Source organism: Anas acuta, chromosome 2 (genome assembly GCF_963932015.1).
Source record: "Anas acuta chromosome 2, bAnaAcu1.1, whole genome shotgun sequence".
Taxonomy (NCBI): Eukaryota; Metazoa; Chordata; class Aves; order Anseriformes; family Anatidae; genus Anas; species Anas acuta.
The window spans coordinates 4566601-4585233 of record NC_088980.1 but is presented as its reverse complement, the minus strand read 5'-3'; the positions used below and the strand labels follow the sequence as shown (position 1 = coordinate 4585233).

Sequence of the window (18633 nt, the reverse complement as noted above, 5' to 3'; positions counted from 1 at the left end):
ATGAATAACAGTATTTTACTGGTTTACATTGCCACTACCTCCTGTTCTTTGTGGGTGACACAATGACAGTGATTTAGTCAGCAGAAAAAGTTTTGTGATGATATTTTACTTGGATTTCATAAAGCAACCTTGGAATGTAAAAGGTTCCTTCATATGTAAAAATTTGGCCTTGAATGCCCACCTTTTCTTCTTGGAACTATTTTGGAAAGTTAATAGGGTCTCTGTTGACTTTTCTTTACTTTTAGGTGTCTGACACTTGATGTAAATTAATTGCTTGGGCTGTTTTTATCAGTAATGGAAATCATTATCTGTTTTAGCACTAAGGATGGGAGGTGACAATTAATCGAAAGATTACCAGGGCCTAAGAGGCCTGCACAGGTGCTCAAGTCCAGAGTAGTAGTTGGTAGGCAGTCCTGAAATGAGATGCCTCAACGTAAGGCATTAGAAATGTTGAGAATCAGGCTCAAAATCTAAATAAAATATTGAAAGTTTTACAATGTCTGCTACTATTGTTGTTGATAGGTATTAGCAACACTGACTGCTTGTGGACCTCAAGAAAAGGGTCCAAATGAATGAGATGCTATGAATTCCTCACTTCAAAATTAGCTGTTCTTTAAAGTCACTTCAGGATAATTAGAATAGACTGGTAAAGAGATGGTTTCAGTGCTATGATACATATTCAGAGTGTAATAACATGCTAATTCTATAATATTATATAGTTTAGTTCCTCTTCCTTTTTCCATTCAGTACATTCAGAACATCACATCTGTCTGTAATTCACCTACATAGCCTACATTTAAGAGCAGACGTTTAAAATTAACTAGCAATGCTTACAAAATATCTTAAAAGTCATGCCAATAGTTTGAGAATTTTCTCAAGAATTCAGTCAATGAGTATTTGCACATTTTTTTTAATTTTTTTTTAGGGAATACAGAGATCATTCATTTGAGATATAGAGGAATAAAGTTACTAACAGTACAGGGAGAAACTATTAAAACTTTGCAAATATTTTCCAACTAGTAATATATCAATTCAGAAATCACCTGCTGATTGGTGCAAAAATTAGCTAGCAGTACAACAATTATTCTTACTCAGATTATAATGATGATAGATTTTTCAAGGCAGAAAATCAATACATGTTTAGATTTTATGACCAAGAATCTCCACAGAAGTAGACAGCCTTTGATTATCTGCTCTTTGGGCCGCTTGAGTCTCAGGTCACCCTTTAGTTACACCCTTAAAGCTGTTAACTTTTTACTCTTTTCATCATGATGAAGTAATGGTAAATGTCATGGAAACATGTAGCACCCAAATAAGTGGGTTGAGGCCAGATTGCTTAACCTATAAGTGCCCCAGCTCATGCCAGCTACTACCTATCCTGTGTACTTGGCAGTATTTGCCTCTCCTTTTTCTCTCCTCCAATTATGCACATGGTTTTAAAGTATTTTGTTTTTACATATTTTGTATATGAAAAATGCTGCTAAAGTATGCCAAAAGTCTCCAAGGAATTTCAGGTGAGCAACTGAGCTCTTTGTCTTGATGCACAGAAACGCTAAAAGGCTTCAGGCTCCTAAAAACGAAGAGCAAGATGGACTGCTTTATTCACAAGATAAGCATATTCTTCTTATGATGTGTTTGCCATGGGCAGAAACTCTTAGTCAAGCAGAAGGAAAGGGGAGTCCCAGAGCTTGAAATTAGAGGATTAGTATTCCTATTTAATTCTTACCTAAATTTTCAAAGTGTTAGACACTTCACAATAAGTGTTTGACTTCAGACTTCTTCACAGTTCTAGAAATAATTATCATGTATCCTTCTTATTCTGCTACCTCTTCAGACAAAAAAATTAATTGCTATGCATCCCATAAATTTCAATGTCTGTGTTAGAACACAGGCAGAGATAAGAAAAAACTGTGATTTATTTTTTATTTTTTACTTGAAAACTGTCACCTATTATTTCCCATATCTCACATCCTTCAGAAAGGAAACATTTTCTAAATGCATATTATATTCAAGACAGACATTGAAATTGAAAGGGTGTTTAATTTTTTTGATCTTTGGTGTTTCTTGTTTGGTCTTTCAGTTATTAGATCTTTTACTCAAATGCTGGGAACAGGTTTTGATATCATCTCCCATGACTGATAATATCTGAATTTCAAAGACTGCCATTCCTGAAACCGGTAGAGAAAAATTCAGTGCTGTGTTTTACAGGGAGATGGATCTGTTGTCTACTTCTTCGTGCAATATATAAAGGCTCATTTAAGTTGGGTTTTATTCTCTGATGTGCTACTTTTCTGCTAGTTTTCTGAGTTTTGGTTTCAAAGTTGTTTATTTCTCAATTCACAACTTGGAATTTAGAATAACAGGAGGTACTGGAAGACTTCACAAAATGCAATTTGTAGGAAATGTGGTGCTGGCATCATTGCTTACGTGTCTGGGATCAACGCACAACTAAGCCTTCAATAGTTTTGCACATCATTGTGTATGTTCCAAGCCAAGCATGTAAATGAATCAGAATCAGTGGGACTCCACAGACCAATACTGGGTCAGTTATGATAATATTTTAGGTCACCACTTTGGAATCTTACTTACCTTATTTAAAAAATGTAAAGAACAATGTTTACTGCAAAAGGTATTTTAGTTAAAGTTTACTGCTAAGGAGGAACATTATGGTGTAGATTTGAAAATAACAGTTAAGAAATCAAAGCTTAAAAAATAAATTAATTATGAAGACCCTCATAAACTAGAAATTATGTATGAATGTATAAAACAATCCTAATACAGAATATTCAAACATTTTTATAACGGATTTAACGATGTACTAACTTATCTTGTCCATTTTTTGCATGTCCAGTATTGTTCCCTAAAGTACATGTAACTGTATTTTTGCCTAACCAGCTATAAATATGTATTCTGAAAGAGCCGTTACTATTTCTTTTACTAGATTAGTTTTCGGTATATGATTATAGATCTGTGTATGAACAGTGCCAGTTGTTGTTCATACTTCATTTAGTCCTTTCTTAACTTCGATCCATTGAGCTTAATTATAATATTTTTTTTTTTATTTATTTTGTAATTATTATTCACTACTTGTACATCTGGTACCATTTTTAGTATTAGTCTTCTACAAGTTTAGATTGTGTGTGTCACATCTAATATTCACCTGTATTAAAGGATTATTGTCATAGAACATATAGACATAGACCAGCAAGCTTTCATTTCCTTGGTTTAAATACCCATAGCAGCAGTCTAACGATCACTGTGAGTCATATGAGCTCAACCAGATCCCCCAAATGCAACAGATTGCTGTTAACTCTTGACCTAGATGAATTACATTTCCCTCAAATTCTCATTTTGCTTTTGACTGCAGAAGAGACCTACCCACAATGCCCAGAGTTTGTTTTACTGGAAATCTAAGCAGAAAATTCTAGATACAGCTCTATTTACTGTATGTAATTATTTTCAATGAGATCCAAGGTACCTTCTTAGATGACTAAAATGAGATTTAAGGTGGTTCACTCCAAGGAATGGTTCCAGAAAGACCACATTCCGTTGGTCACTTCAGTTATAACTCCCCACTTAGAGCTCCTTAGATACAGAACAGCAGTACCAAGCCCTCCTATCGCCTGTTCAGTCCAGTATTGAGAAGTCTTCAGGCCGTGTGCACAGTAAGTGCTCTCATAGTGTCTCATTCAGATGTGTAAACCTCAAAGAAAGTTTGGATTCAACTGTGTCATACACCTGGTGTATCTGTCCAGTAACCATAGTGGCTTGCTGTTCAACTGAAATGATTTTTTGAACTGGCCTTCAGAGTTGTCTAACTCTTTTCCTTGACTATAGAAGCAATTGAGATTCATAAATGATAATTTTCTGAGGTTAGGTGCTGGAGCATTACAACACCTAAATAATCTCTTTATTAAAAAAAAAAAAGAAATGTTTTTTTTTTTTTTTTTTTCTTATATCAATTGTTAAAAACTGCTGTGAATCTGTGCATACTGTAACTGGGGCACGTTGCTGTCTAATAAGTAAACTTCTCAGTACACACTGTGATAATCTCTGTATCTTGTATTTCCTGGACCACAGCTGTCTTCAGCCTTCAGAAGTGCACAGGACCAAATGCCTCACCATGGCTCTTGCAGACATACTGTGGCGTGCAGGAGGCAATGAAAAAGCAGTTGTGGCATTGTAAGTAGGAGAATGCACAACACTGCTATAATTGTATCTGTTATACATATACAGTCTGTGATACATATACGTAGTGCACAAATGGAACTTCCTTAAGATGTATTTATATAGTCTAAAATGGCTTAGGGAGAAAAGGAAAATGCTATTTCTTCTATCCCAGTAACTGGGACATCACCAAACTCTCTGAAATTGCTGTAAAATATCCTTGTGGATTTCATCAAGGCTAGAATTCCTGCAAAATCTCTACCAAGAGTTATTGATCCAGAAGCAAAAATTTACTCCTGCAGGTTTATACTGCAGGATATTCTATTATGGCTGGAATTAATTTCATTTTCCTGCAGCTGCCTAAGTTGCTTAGTTAATGATAAGCAATTAGGCTGCTTGTAGACAGTACATCTAGCTTTGTGCTAGCTAGCTTTGACTGTACTGAATCCTACACTATATTTTTAACTGAGCTAGGTTTTGCAAGAAGAAATTATTTCTTTTATTATCTCAGCTAAGATAGCTGAAAAATAACTTACAAGCTTCTGGACCCAGAAGTTCTTCTTCAAACCTAAAATAGAAGAAACAAATTCAAAGATATTTCCAATGATATTTTGAATGTTTTCCGTTTATAAAATATTTCCTCTGTGATGATATTGTACATCTGTTCTGTTGCTTCTGTTTTAATGTCATTTCTCTCATATTCTTCTGCAATAAAAACTGTCTTTAACATCTTAAACATACGTTTATCCTCCTTCTCTATAGAGAAACTTGTAATTCATATTAGATAGACTGAGAGAACACAGCTAAAGTAAATGTTTTATTGATGAATGTGTTGAATACCTAACATTAGCTTATTATGCAAGAGGTTGTCTGTTTGTTTGTTTGCTTGCTTGCTTGTTTGTTTGCTTTAAGTAATTTAAATAATAATAGTACAAAATCTTTGGTTCATCATTCAGTTCATATACGATGTTGATATCTCTTTAATGTGATTGTGGTCCTTTTAACATGAGCTTTGGTTTTGTTTGAATATCCTATTTAGGCCATCAGGAAGACAGCAGTTCACTCCCATAGGAAAATACAAGGCAGATGGAATCTTAGAAACTGTAAGGCTCTGTGTAACTTGCAGTAACATTTTCCGTATATCCTTTTTGTAGCTTTTCTTATTTTAGCACAATGAAATTGATTTCCATATATCCTATGTTTCTCTTAAGTGTTTTTAAACCTTTAATGTCACATTATTTACTTGGCATCCAAAAACCGATAGGAAATAACAAAATCCAATAGTCTTTCTGGCTCTGAAGTGTCCCACTGCCTGTGGGCAATTGGACTTTGTGAAGTCCTTTTTGTTCCATCTACCTTTCAGGCTTATAAACTGTGCCTTCTTTTCTTGGTATGCAGTAAAAAATGAAAGCAGATCCTTTAAAGTCAACTAGTGCAACTGTGAGCAGGAAAAGGCAGTACTTTATTGTGTTTTATGTAGAATTCTTTGCCTTCCCCCCCCAGTATCTCCACAGAGCAAAATACTTTCCAGTTGCGCCTTTATGAAGCCCTCAAATGGCTTTGCAAATATTGATGCCATAAGCCAGACTTTAGTGGTTTAAGGAAATATTACTGGCCTCCCAAATGGAGGAATGAACATGTCAACAACTTTTCAGCACTAGACATTTTTGGAGCAACTGAAAGTGAAAACCTGTATAAATAGAGTGAATGCAGCATAAAAACTTGGCTATCATATGCTCTTCCAAGAGAAAAGATGTATTATTTAATATGTTAAAGTAATTTTGAACTGCTGGCCATTTCAGAATGCAACTAGCACTACCGTGCTGCCTCTAAGTACTGCTTATCAAAGACCATGTGGACACAGGCACAGTGAAAATGAGATGGAAAGGAAACTCCTGATAGAGCCAGGAATCTAAGTCAGAGTGCTTGATCTTTCCCATCACTGTATCCACAACACCATAATTGCTGTTAGGATACAAAGACAAAGAGAGAGACAGTTTGAAAGTAAGTGGCTGGACCTGTGAAGTCCTCTGAACTTCATGTTAGAAAGGAATATTTTTGAGACTATTCTCCAAGTATGATAAGAAGTGCTCTGATGAGACCTGCTATAGACAGCTCACCGCATGGGTACAAGCTCCTGAGCTGTTTGCTGCTTTTGTGTCTTCTGAAGCTTCATTATTCTGAGGTTCTAAGAGCTGTTTTGCATAAACTATTAAAAGTGAAGCAAGCTTGCTGCACAATGAATTTAAAAGCTGTAAGAAGCAATTCAGAATACATGAATTGCTGAAATACAACTTTTTATCAAGAGAGAGATTTCATTAGATCTTTAAACCATTTTATATTAGTTGAAATCCAACCACTCAGATTTAAAGTTTTCCTTATGTTCATGTAATTTCATGTTTTAAAAAGGAATTGTTATTGTTTCATTTTTTTTTCTTCATATTTCTTCCCAGCTAATACTGCATAGTTCCACAAGATATGAAGATCTGATTGTACTTCTTCAGCAGAATATTCACCAGGTACTATGTATTCAGCTGCTAGTCTTTCTTTCCATATTTATCAATCTGATATGATGTCTTCTGGATGTAGTTTCAAAAACATGCTTCACATTTTAACAAATAGAGTGAAAAAGTCTGTTTTAACATAAATGAGAACAGTTCTTTCTGCTTTGTTTGGCTTGCATTTCCTTAGGATTGGGCTTAAAAACATGTACAACAATGTAAATACAGTTCTTTTCTTTTTCAGTTTGAAATTGGCCCCTGTGGGTGCATTCTTCTGACTGTGTCTGTCATCTTATCAAGATCTATCAATCTGTGAGTGTCTTTATATCCATTTGCATAAACTGCAAAGCAACCAAAGTGTGCAAAGCGAAAAAGCAGCCGTGATGTACTGAAGTTGCTGGATTTTTTAATCTGTCTTGATGCTTACTCTGTTAAATATAGGGGTATTGCTACTTAGATTTACACATTTAATCTTGTCTTTCATTGTTGTTGTGAGTTTGAGATCACCCTTTAAATAGATACTTAGTTGTGGGTCACCAATATGGATGGAGTTAAGAACACAGGAACATAAACACAAGGTAAGTATGGCTCAGAATATGTCAGCTTTTTTCATTTTGTCAAATTCCACTTCTGTAATAATCTCCTAGAATTATCTGCAAGTGAAAAATGTTCCTTGACAACTTACAATAACAACTGACATGAAAAGAGCAGCTGCACTTGAAAGCAGCACGGGTTTGATTTGTATAAGTTGAATGGTGCTTTTATTTCTTGCATTTCTACATTGTCTAGAAAATAAATAATGACTTAGTCCAGATTTGATTTGATTTTGTTCATTCAATTGCTCACCCACTGAACTTCCTAAAATCATTTACAGATATATTATTTTTTGGTTTTGTTGTTATTTCCTCTTTTGTTTTGCTGACAGTAACGCTACAGACCATTGGCTTATCTCCCCTTTTGCACTCTGACATGAATGACATGATAATGTTATAGCATATGTCGTTCTCATTTTTTTCTGAGCTAGTTAGAGCAGAAAGGTCTACATTATTAAAGGTATTTGAGCAAGTGGTAATATACTTGTCACTTAGTAGGATTATCAAAGGCAGCAGCGTTCCTAATTCCTATTGATTGCATTACTTTACTTGCTATAAAATGGTAAACATTCTTTAATAATTTAAACAAAAAAAACTATTTTTTCTTCTTGATTTTTAACAGTATGTTATGACAAGGCCAGTCAATTATCTGTGATTGCACTTCAGGTCTAAACTGAAGATAAAAATTCCTCGCAGCATCTATTTGTATTTTTTGATATCTAAATAGTTTTAAAAGTCTAGTTCAAAATGGCAGAATTGTTTAGAAAATGGAGTTATTTTCTGAGCAAGAATCATGACTTTTTCACAGAACTTCATCTTAAAGTACCATTACTCTTCTAGCTCGGTACAGTGTAATACATGGCATAGGTACCTATCTTTTGTTTATAAGAAACAAGAATTTTACTGTGTCACTAGATACAGTGGAATGTGTTTGCAAACTTTGCATAAGATTTGTTTTAGAAGTGCAAACTAAATTTCACTTATGTAATTTTCAGTAATAGATTCGAATGGCTATGTCAAAGTACTTCTCTTAGGATATTACAAATATCAAGACAAATAACTCGCTGCTCATATCATCAAGAAATATGTACCATTTAGTGGGTGTTACAGGCATTATAAGTCATTATTTACATAACTGGCATAGTTCTGGATGAATATTTGAAGACAAATGAGAAGTTTTTTACGTAATGGAATTTTCATCCAGCAGTAGACCTTCCAAGACATTTTTTTCACCTCCGTCTTTTAAGAGAAAATCAGTTTCTACATAAAATTGAAAATGCCAAGTTTCAATTGTCCTGGTTTGTGTGCATATTCTATTGAAAAAAATAGATAAATTATCTAATTTTTGTTAAGAAACCAGCATATTTTAATTTCTCAAATCATGTTAAAATGTTTTAGTTTTTTACCACAATGTTGACTGTCAGGAGGTAAAAATAGGTAAATCTCTCTTTTATAATTACTTGATATTTTTTGTAAAATAGTTCTAGCCTAAGGATAGAATAGTCTTGCACCATGGTTATCATAAAACAGAATTGTGTAAGATGTAAAGGTCTGTCCAACTAAAAGAAAACAAAGCATTTACATTTGATTTAACAAATATAACATTGACATTTTGATTAATAAGTAATGAAATGTTTCTCTCTGTCAGAAATATTCTTCCCAATATTTTCTGTTTCATGAATATTTACTTAAGTTTTCAATTCAGGCCATAATTAGAATAAAATAACACATTATTTTGTATAGTGGGGAAGCATTCATTAGTGGTTAAGAGACAGAACACTGAATGTAGACTAAATGGTGAGGTTTATTAAATGAAGGATACGGACTGCCTTAGAGCAGTGAGATCTGCAGGCAGATGCTTTCCGCACCTGTACAGATGGAAGACCTCATGCTGTTGTGATCCTGCCAAATAACTGGGAATGATAGCTGCGATAGTTGGTGGTGTTCATAAGGATAAAGACCCGTTTGTACCTTCTTTATTCTCTGACTAACTTCTGGCCATTCGGAAGGATCTCAATCCTGCCAGCAATGGAAGAATGTCATCTTAAGTTTAGCCTTCTAAAATTATGCCCAGTCCTCCCAGCTCCCTCTGTAATCAGTGAGAAGAGAGAACATTCTCTAAGAGAGTCATCCCATCCAAAGATATCAAGAAACATGGGGAGAATTGCTGATAGGCAGTGCTTGTTTTTTTTTCTTTGAGTTTGGAGAGGGAATGACTAGTTTAGACTCCTATTTCTTAGATTTTTACTATTTTAAGGATAATGTTGTATCTTATCTTTATTTACATTCTATGGAAATATTTCCATCTAGGCTCCCTTTATGCTTATAAAAAGAGAAAAAGGTCATGATGCATTTGACATATCAAATATCAACCTTAGAATGAGATAAATCATCTTCTGAAATGCCCTTATCTCTCCTGTATTTAAAGAAACTCTACTCATAAAGAGGCTCTACACTGTATACAGCATGTAGTCAAATAATTCTGTCTTATAATGACTGGTCAATAAAATGGGAGGTGACATGTTAATATTGCTAAGAATTATACATAATGAAAAAACAGTCTCAAAAATACTAAGCTAGTGAAGAGCCATAAAAAAATTATTATGTAAAAGGAGAGAAATTCTGGCACCATTACTAGTAGTTCTCTGAATATGTCAGCCCAATTTTCTATGATAGCCAAAATGAAATAATGTGTTGGGAATCATGGTGGTAAGAGAATAGAATCAAATGGCGATAGTGTTTTGCATAAATACATGATCTTCTCCTGTCCGTATCTTCTATGTGGTCTTGTCTCCCAAGGTCAGTAAAGACGCAATAGAACCCAAACACACTGGAAGACAAAAGCTAGAAGTTTTCCCTTTAGTGTGGAATAGTTTCTGTGAGAGCAGATTAAATCTTTCCTCTTCAGCATTGACTTGGATATGATAAAAATGTGGAAATCCATGACAAGGTTTAATATGGAATATGTTGTTTCACACAGTCTAAAAACATGATTGTCAGGGAAATTATCAAGCCTCAGATTTAAAAACCTTTAAAAAAAAAAATGCTACTTTTTCATCCGTAGCATAAGTAACTTTTGGTACTGAGAGATGAGGAGGCCAGAAGTTATCAAGAAAGTCACATAAATTTACTGGAAAGTGCATGCTTCAGTTCTTTTAAACCCACATGCCTGAATGTACCCTCAATGTGGCCCAATTTTTTGTTCTGCCTTGATGTTTGCTACTGCTGCTGCTGACTGGATGCTGGTCTAGGCTGACTTTGGTCTGGCTCCATGATTTTTATGTTGTTACCAAGTTTTTCTTGTAAACAGAAATTCCAGATTGCAGCTAGGTCTATTACCCTAAATCACCGAAACCCTAAGTATTTTTATTTAATGGGTCCACACAGCCAGGAAATGCGGAGTTTCGCACTGCTTTGTAGATTTTGCTAATGAGTTTATCATACTTCATACACTAATGATCATCACTGGTAGAACTGATAACAAATGGCCAAAGAGGAGTGAGAATTCCTGAGGAAGTTGCTCAGAACGTGTTGTTGCTTCTGGTACAGGAAGGAATGCTAGTCACTAACAATTGTAACTTTTTTTTTTTCTTTTACAACCAATGAAAAATTAAAAAATAGTGGACGTGTTACAGTTGCTCAGGGGACTGATCTTCCTGAATGTGCAAACTACGTACTAAAATCTTCATGTTGTTAACAGCCACGACATATTTTCCATGTACCTGGGAGAGACCATGCTAAAAAGCAGGCTGTGAGCTCCCGTGTGAACCACCTCATCACATCTAGCACTTTGTACTTGCACACCTTATTGTGCTTATCCATGCAAAACCCTTGCTATATTGTGATGTAGCCGGCTTTGATCTATTCATCGAAAAGCCTTTAAATTTCTTCCTCTTGCCAACCAGACCCACTGTTTTCATTGCTATATTTTTCTTAATCTGTGTAATAACTTTATTGAATAAAACCATCATTACTAGAAGCTATTAGAGCTAAGAAAATGCCTTAGGTCAAATTCCTTTGTAGAAAAACAGTGTATTGCCATTTGCAAGCTACCTGCAGACACTAAAGAGAGCTTCATCTGAAAGACAGACTCGCTGTTTTACTCACAAATATGCTGACCAGTACAATCAAATCAGCACTGTTTGCAGGTCTCTTTAGTTGAGTCATGCACAGATACTTTATCACTTACTGATAACAGACTGCAAGTGTAATGCTGCAGTCAGCACTGGTCATTTGGCTCTCTCTTCACTTTTTTTATCTGAAGTGTTTTTGTGAGAATTAAGAAAACAATGGCACTATCTGTTAAAAAAAAAAAAAAAAAAGTTTTATAAGTCAAAAGGAGGCTGTGCACTTCATTAAGCAGGCCACTTGCTAATAAGCTTAGTAAAATATGAGTCCACACATTTTTCTTTAATGTGATCCCCTGCTGTAGCCTTTTATTTTCCAGAAAAGTGTATGGACCCCTTTCAAAATGATTTGTGTTGTTTTCCCTTTGTGAGCTTAGAAGGTTTTGGTGTTGTGGGCTAATAAAAATCTAATACCTTTTTATTAAATGGGATAATGGTTCGATTCCTTATGAATTGAGGCCTCATCACACCTACTAAGTCTTAGTTACTAGTAATTTAGAAATCTAACTTAGTTTTCTGAAATCTTCCACCATCTAACAGTGATTTTTATTTTTTTTTTTTTCCTAAGGGGAATCATACACGTAAAGGTAGATTCTGTGTTGAGCATTTAGCCTTCATTCCTGTGGTACTGTCGTGGTTTAACCCGACCGGCAGCTAAACACCACACAGCCGTTCGCTCACCCTCCCCCCTCCCTCTCTGGGTTGGGGGAGAGAAACGTAAAGTGAAGCCCATGAGTTGAGATAAAGACAGTTTAATAAGACAGGAAAATAATAATAACAATAATAACAATAATAACAATAATAACAATAATAACAATAATAACAATAATAATAATAATAATAATAATAATAATAATAATAATGTGTACAAACAAGTGATGCACAATGCAATTGCTCACCACCCGCTGACCAATGCCCAGCCTAACCCCGAGCAGTCTGGCCCCCCTCCCCCGGCTAGCCACCCCTATATATTGTTTAGCATGACGTCGGATGGTATGGAATACCCCTTTGGCTAGTTTGGGTCACCTGTCCTGGGTCTGTCCCCTCCCAGCTCTTGCTGCACCCCCAGCCTGCCCGTTGGCAGGACAGAACAAGAAGCTGAGATGTCCTTGGCTTAGTATAAGCACGGCTCTGCAACAATTAAAACATCAGGGTGTTATCAGCACTCTTCTCATCCTAAGCCAAAACATAGCATTCTACCAGCTACTAGGAAGAAAATCAACTCTGTTCTAACTGAAACCAGGACAGATACCATTTTTCTGAACTTTTTTTTCTAATCCTTCCATGTAATAAATGCCACAAATCATGTTGATGGCTGCTCGGTAGACATATTCCATTGCAAAAAAAAAAAATAATATCCTTTCCATAATAAATGAAGCCAAGCTGCACTAGACATGTTATAGGGGAGAGAAATTTTGACTTGTTTAGACTTCACATGAAAAGAAAGCCTAATCAGACAGGCTAAAGGACCAGTGGCTACAATCCCTCTCTGGCTATGCAAAGGATCTAGATTCAGCATTTGCAGAACCAGCATGTATAAACCAAAGTATACCTTCCTAAATGAGTATGTTGTTCATCTGGGGAAACTGATTTTTAGGTCTTCAGAGGATCTCGGAAGAATTTTGCACTGTTGTCATTATTATGCCGTGTACTGTGCTCATGTATATTTGTTCATCAGCTTGGTTGATGAACAGTAGTTCTGTAACTATTTGGTTGCAAGACATATGCCAAGAATCTTCCTGCTTTGGTACAATATGACCGTTCTGTCTTGACCTGTTCTATCTCTGTAGGACAGCATTTCACTGTGAGATGTACTGTTACATATTTACACTATTTATTTATAGTACAGCAATGATCTGTAATAAAGATCAGAAGCCCTTTGTCAAACAGAAAGAAAGACTGGGGCCCAAGAGTAAGATGGTCTTTACTCAGTAAGATAACTTTTTATCAAGAAAGGTATAACATCAGATAAGCATCACTGTAGTAATCTTTATCAAACCTTTTTTTTTTTCTGTATCTTTCCCAGCTATATCATTTACTGTGAAATAACCTAGATTCTGACATGTTACTTTACATTTAACCTCTTTCAATCACATAGGACATTAAAAAGAAGGTGGTATTGTGTTGGTGCATGAATCGTGGGTGGAACAATGGGTCCTCCACCCTCAATCCATTTTCTTTAACTGACACCTTTTCCTGTCACAGAGCCATTTGCTAATTTAGAGTTCCCCTAAAGTGCACCTATTCTCATTTTAAAATCTCCTCATGCTGTTTGGCTGGTGAAAAAAACCTTTATGTGAAACGATCATGTGGCTTGTCCAATGGCAAAAGCAATTGCAAGTTCACATAAAATATCCAGTCACATGAGGCATACTCAATTCTTGATAGAAATATACTTTTTTTTTATTAGCCAGTTTTCTGGGAAAATGGCTTTTCATAATCAGTTTCCCCCCACTTGAGAACGCCTGGAGACCATCAGCAAGGGGAAATTACGCGTGTGACCAGTTTTTACTCAGTGTTTACAGCTCTCTAATATAAATACATGTCATCATGTATTTTACCACTTAGTCTTTTGGTGTTTGAAAAAGATAGGGAAGCAGTTATTTTTAAGGGGAAACAGCTGCTAATTATGTTACAGTGCAAAAAAACAAGCAACTAGACCTAACAGACTAATCCATATTTGGGAGTCTCGGATCTCTCTAAGACCCGTTTGAGACTTTACAACATGGAGGAAGCACAAGATTAGATTTACCAAGAGCAGTGAGAGGACAGTAAATGGGAGAGTTTGTGTGGGATCCAGACCTTGGTAGGGAAGAATCGAGTCCTTGTTTGTTTGGGTAAGTGAATTTCTATACCTGCTGCTTGATAGGTTGCATGCAGTCCTCAGGATCTTTCATGTCTTTGGTGCTCTGTTGTATGAATTGGACAGAGGCCCTTCTAGCTGAGTGATCACTGGACAGGCATTGCTTTTATTAAGTGGAATCTTAATGAAGCACAGATTGCAGCTTCAGCTGCTAAGAGGCAATAAACAAGGGAGTTTGCTTGTAAGAAGTTAATATTTCTTCTTCAAAGAAAAACAAGAAGTCGGGTAGTAACTGAGACAGCCTCAATAACATTCAAAGGAGGGTGAGAGACAGATCTGAAGCTATGATTTTTATTCTCTCAAACTTGGATAAGCCGTGGAATGTATTGATTTATGAACTGTTGAACTGTCACCTTATAACACTTGAAGAGATGATCCGTGGACTAAAGAATAAACTTGGAGATGATGGTAGAATGGGATTTTGAAGACAAGATAAAAGAGAATAGGGTGTGACTCAACACCAACATATGCATCTGTCAATAAGATCTAGAGATAAGCAAACTATAGAGCCTGTTAGATACAGAATGGGACCCAAGGGGAAACATGACCACAAAGGCAAGAAGAGGAAGAATTGCATTAGATGTAAAGAAGTTTGCTGAAGAACAAAGAACAAAAGCTAGTGATAAGGAAATAGAAAAAATGAGAACAAACACAGCCAAATGGGGGAGAATCAAGGAAACAAAGAGAATGTCCTGGGTTGTTGCATTCTTTCTGTTTGACATCTTACTAGGTGTATATCTCACTTGATATATTGAGAGAGAGAGAGAGAGAGAGAAAGAAAGAAAGAAACGAAGAAAGAAAGAGAAGAAAGAAGAGAAAGAGCTAGTATTTACACAAATAATAGAGCATCATGTGACCCTTGTCTCCCTGTTAATAAAATTCAGGAAGCCTGTAACCAGCATAGGTCCATAGAACTGTGAATTGGACAGTGTGAAGGGAGGTAGGGTGTTTGCTACAGAAAGGTTTCACATGGCAACAGGGGGAAAATCAATACTGTTTCCCCTGCTACGTCTACTTCCTTCTAGAACTAATCAGGATAAATTATAAAGCTGAGAACATGCATAAAAAGAAGAAAATTTAGCTCATTTTCTGGAGAATCTTCTGAACAATAAAGAAAAAAAGTGTGGTGAACAACAAATAGCTCTAGCAATGTTAGCCTGAATTTTGGTGAAAAATGTGATTCAGACAAGTTCAGACCCAAAACTTGTAAAGGAAATTAACAAGCAATTCCCTTATAACATCAATAAGAAGATATCAGGAAAGTGTGAAGTTTTAGTTTTGGGTGAATGTGGCTGACATTAGGAATAATATAAGGAATGCCCCACATCCAAATGGATATTCTGTCTTAAATTTCATTAAGGAGAATGATATAGGGAATGGTCAGGATGACTAATTGGAATCCATGCATAGAAATAGTATTAATTACGTAGGAGATGGAACAGAAGTTAAAAAAGTCTTTTTGCCTAGGTCTCACTTCTAAACTAATGCTAGATTTTCTGAGCTATCTCTTGCTTTGTCAGACTTTATGAATGGGCTTGATCCTGGAAGCTTACTTACTCTGTCAGACTATATGGCTTGGCCCATTAAAACAGGCAGTTACCTTGTATCTCTGGTGCAGTAAATTTGGAGAAGTGAATACTATGCATCTCCAAATACTGGCAAAACTAACACTTAACATATACAATGACAAAGATGCTTAATGTCTTTTTTCACAGTAGAGGTCACCATATAACTGTAGTAACAAACAATGCCTACATTTAAGAAAGATGGAAAATCAAACCAAGCAACCTAGTCCTTAACTCAGCATGTTGAAAAGATATAGGCAAAATTCTGAAAAGAGAGTAACTAATTGCAAAGGTAAATAGAAAATGGTGGAGAATGCAGTCTGTTTTTACTGAAGATAGGTTATACAAGACTGAACTAATATTCTACTTTGATAAAGAACAGAATTTTTAAAATGGGAAATTAAATAGATGAATTCTATCTGAACTTCAGTAAGCATGCAATTATAGAATCAAACAGAGAATTGTCAGTTAAACTGGAAAAAATAAACAAAAAACAAACAAAATACAACAACAACTAATAACATCAGAATAAAATTAGTTAAGGGTGAGATAATAAGATGTTTTTGCATTTGATATCATGCCACCTGAGAATTCATTTACTAATGTGAAGATAAGAGATCTTTTAAAAATTGTATGGGTGATAAAGAAAGGTGCTCAGAAGAGTTATCAGCAAGGAGAAAGTTACTGATAAAGTTGATCAGTGATCACTCTGAGATTAATCTTTCTTAATATTCTCTTCAGTTATGTTGAGAAGGGAGTGGTGCGCTAATGAAATGTACTAATGAATCAAAATTGAAAGGCATTGTCAATACAGAAAAAGAATCATACTGTACAGAGAGTTGGCTTTGCTTCATGCTGAGGGCAATAAAAAAAGAATTTGTTTTAACTGCAGAAACTACAGGGTCATTCAAACAGAGAGTACTCACTGCTGTGCTGTTACAGTCCATGAGTTATAAATGGAAGGGTAAAGAGTTGAGAAAAGCTGAGGAGCACAGGATGTCTTTGAGCCAGCAATATAAAATAGCATTGGATCTGCTCTTAGGATGTATTACAGTAAATAGTTTGAGGAGGTGAAGAAATACTGCAGAATAGTGCAAGGTACTGATATATCCTCATTGAAATACTGTGTTACCCATTGGCTCACCCATTAAAGCTGGAAGAAGCGTTGGTGAAGAGAAGACCAGGGTAATGAGAAATTTGACTTATAAAAGGACACAAAAAAGTGTTTATCTTTTCTAACCTAATAAAATAAAATAAAATAAAATAAAATAAAATAAAATAAAATAAAATAAAATAAAATAAAATAAAATAAAATGAGACAGGACATGAATATATTCTACAACATAGGAGGGAAGTGTGCCTAAGGAAACAAGAAGGACTGAGAAGAGTTATTTAATTTAAAGAACAATATTTGCACAAAATGAAAATGCATCAGTAAACTCAGTCTGAGACTCAATAAACCTAGTCAAACTATGATTAGATTTTGGGTTTCTAAGCTACCACTGCAAAAAGTATGAGAAACCAAGAAGCAACTAAGAAATGTGGTTATCTGTGAAGGAGATATGAGATGGCCAGAGTTTACCAGTCAGAGCATGTCATCTTCTTTTTCCTGTGTCTGCAGCTCAACATTATCCCAGGCTATAGTCTACATCATGGCTTATGTAAATGCAGAGCATCAATCTGACAGTTATCTGAGATATGTGGATTTAATAAGACTGTCCATTTAGGATTAAAGCAAAAGTCCATCCAGCCTAGTAGTCTGTCTTTGATAGTGGAAAGCTGTAGCTGCTGAAGGAAACTGCATAAGAAACGGGGTGAATATAGTGCAATTATTGTGCTGGTATTTTCTCCATGTTTCCGATAGTCAGTAATTCAGAGACTTCCTAAGCTGGCAGTTGTATCCGGACCATCGAGTTTATTAGCCCTTGATGAACCTATCCTCCATGAATTTGTCTAAACCCTTTTTGAACCCTTTTATTCTTTTGGCCTCCAGAACATCCTGTGGCAATGAGTTCCCCAATGTAGTTATGTGCTGTGTGATAGAGTTTTTCCTTTTGTTAGCTTGAACAGCTTGCCTGGTAAGTCTAAAGAGTGTTACCTAGTTCATGTTATGAAAAGCGCTGAGTACACGTTCTTTATTCATTTCCTTATCATTGAGAAATTTTTGATCCTCTGTTGTAATACATCAGTTGTCTCCTTTTGTAGCTATGGCGTAAGTTGTCTGTATATGGTCTGTACAGTCACTTCTCATAGGGAAGCTGGTCCATTTGACAGGGTTTCTTCTGGCCCTCTGAACTCTGTCTAGTTTCACTCTATCTTTGTACAGCTCAACTTACCATGAGATGAACTCATCTGTTCTGTCTGTGAAGTCATCTTTTGCATGCTTCCAGTAAACTCAAGAATCAAAATGTTCAATTTCTGTCATTGTCAAGTTAAAACCTGAATCAAACTGACTATTCGAAAGTGGCTGTTCATGCATTGCATTTAGTTGGCTTGTCTTAGCAAGGACAGTTTTGTCAAAGCTAGCTATGAGACGTTATTTCTATAGCAACTGTATTTCTCAGCTTGTAAACCAAAAATATATTCTGAGTCTGTCTGCAATGCTGACGTATTCGTGAGTATGATTTATCTTTCCAGACCTCATTATGTAACAATTAGATGGTCATACCCAAATCGTGGTAGGCTCTCTTCACATTCGTCAGACAGGGAAAAGACATTTCCCAGTAGTTTCTTCCTCTGCTCTGAACATTATTTAGAAGGTCTTGTAAATTACTTCAGGATTTACTACTTTTTTTTTTTTTCCACATACTGAAATAT

The 18633-nt window shown here is 35.6% G+C and overlaps 1 protein-coding gene across 3 annotated transcripts in view; it reads left to right on the top strand.

The window, feature by feature from the left end:
• Positions 1-18633, top strand: part of MINDY4 (MINDY lysine 48 deubiquitinase 4) — an 83779-nt gene that overhangs the window by 33528 nt on the left and 31618 nt on the right. For all 3 annotated transcript variants that reach the window (XR_011093633.1, XM_068673314.1, XM_068673315.1), the window contains exons 10-13: positions 4081-4182; positions 5207-5270; positions 6621-6686; positions 6913-6980. Coding sequence is in view for 2 of the 3 variants with exons in the window: in XM_068673314.1 (XP_068529415.1) it covers positions 4081-4182; positions 5207-5270; positions 6621-6686; positions 6913-6980 (300 nt within the window). In the remaining variant the exon portion in view is untranslated. The remainder of the gene's footprint in view (positions 1-4080; positions 4183-5206; positions 5271-6620; positions 6687-6912; positions 6981-18633) is intronic.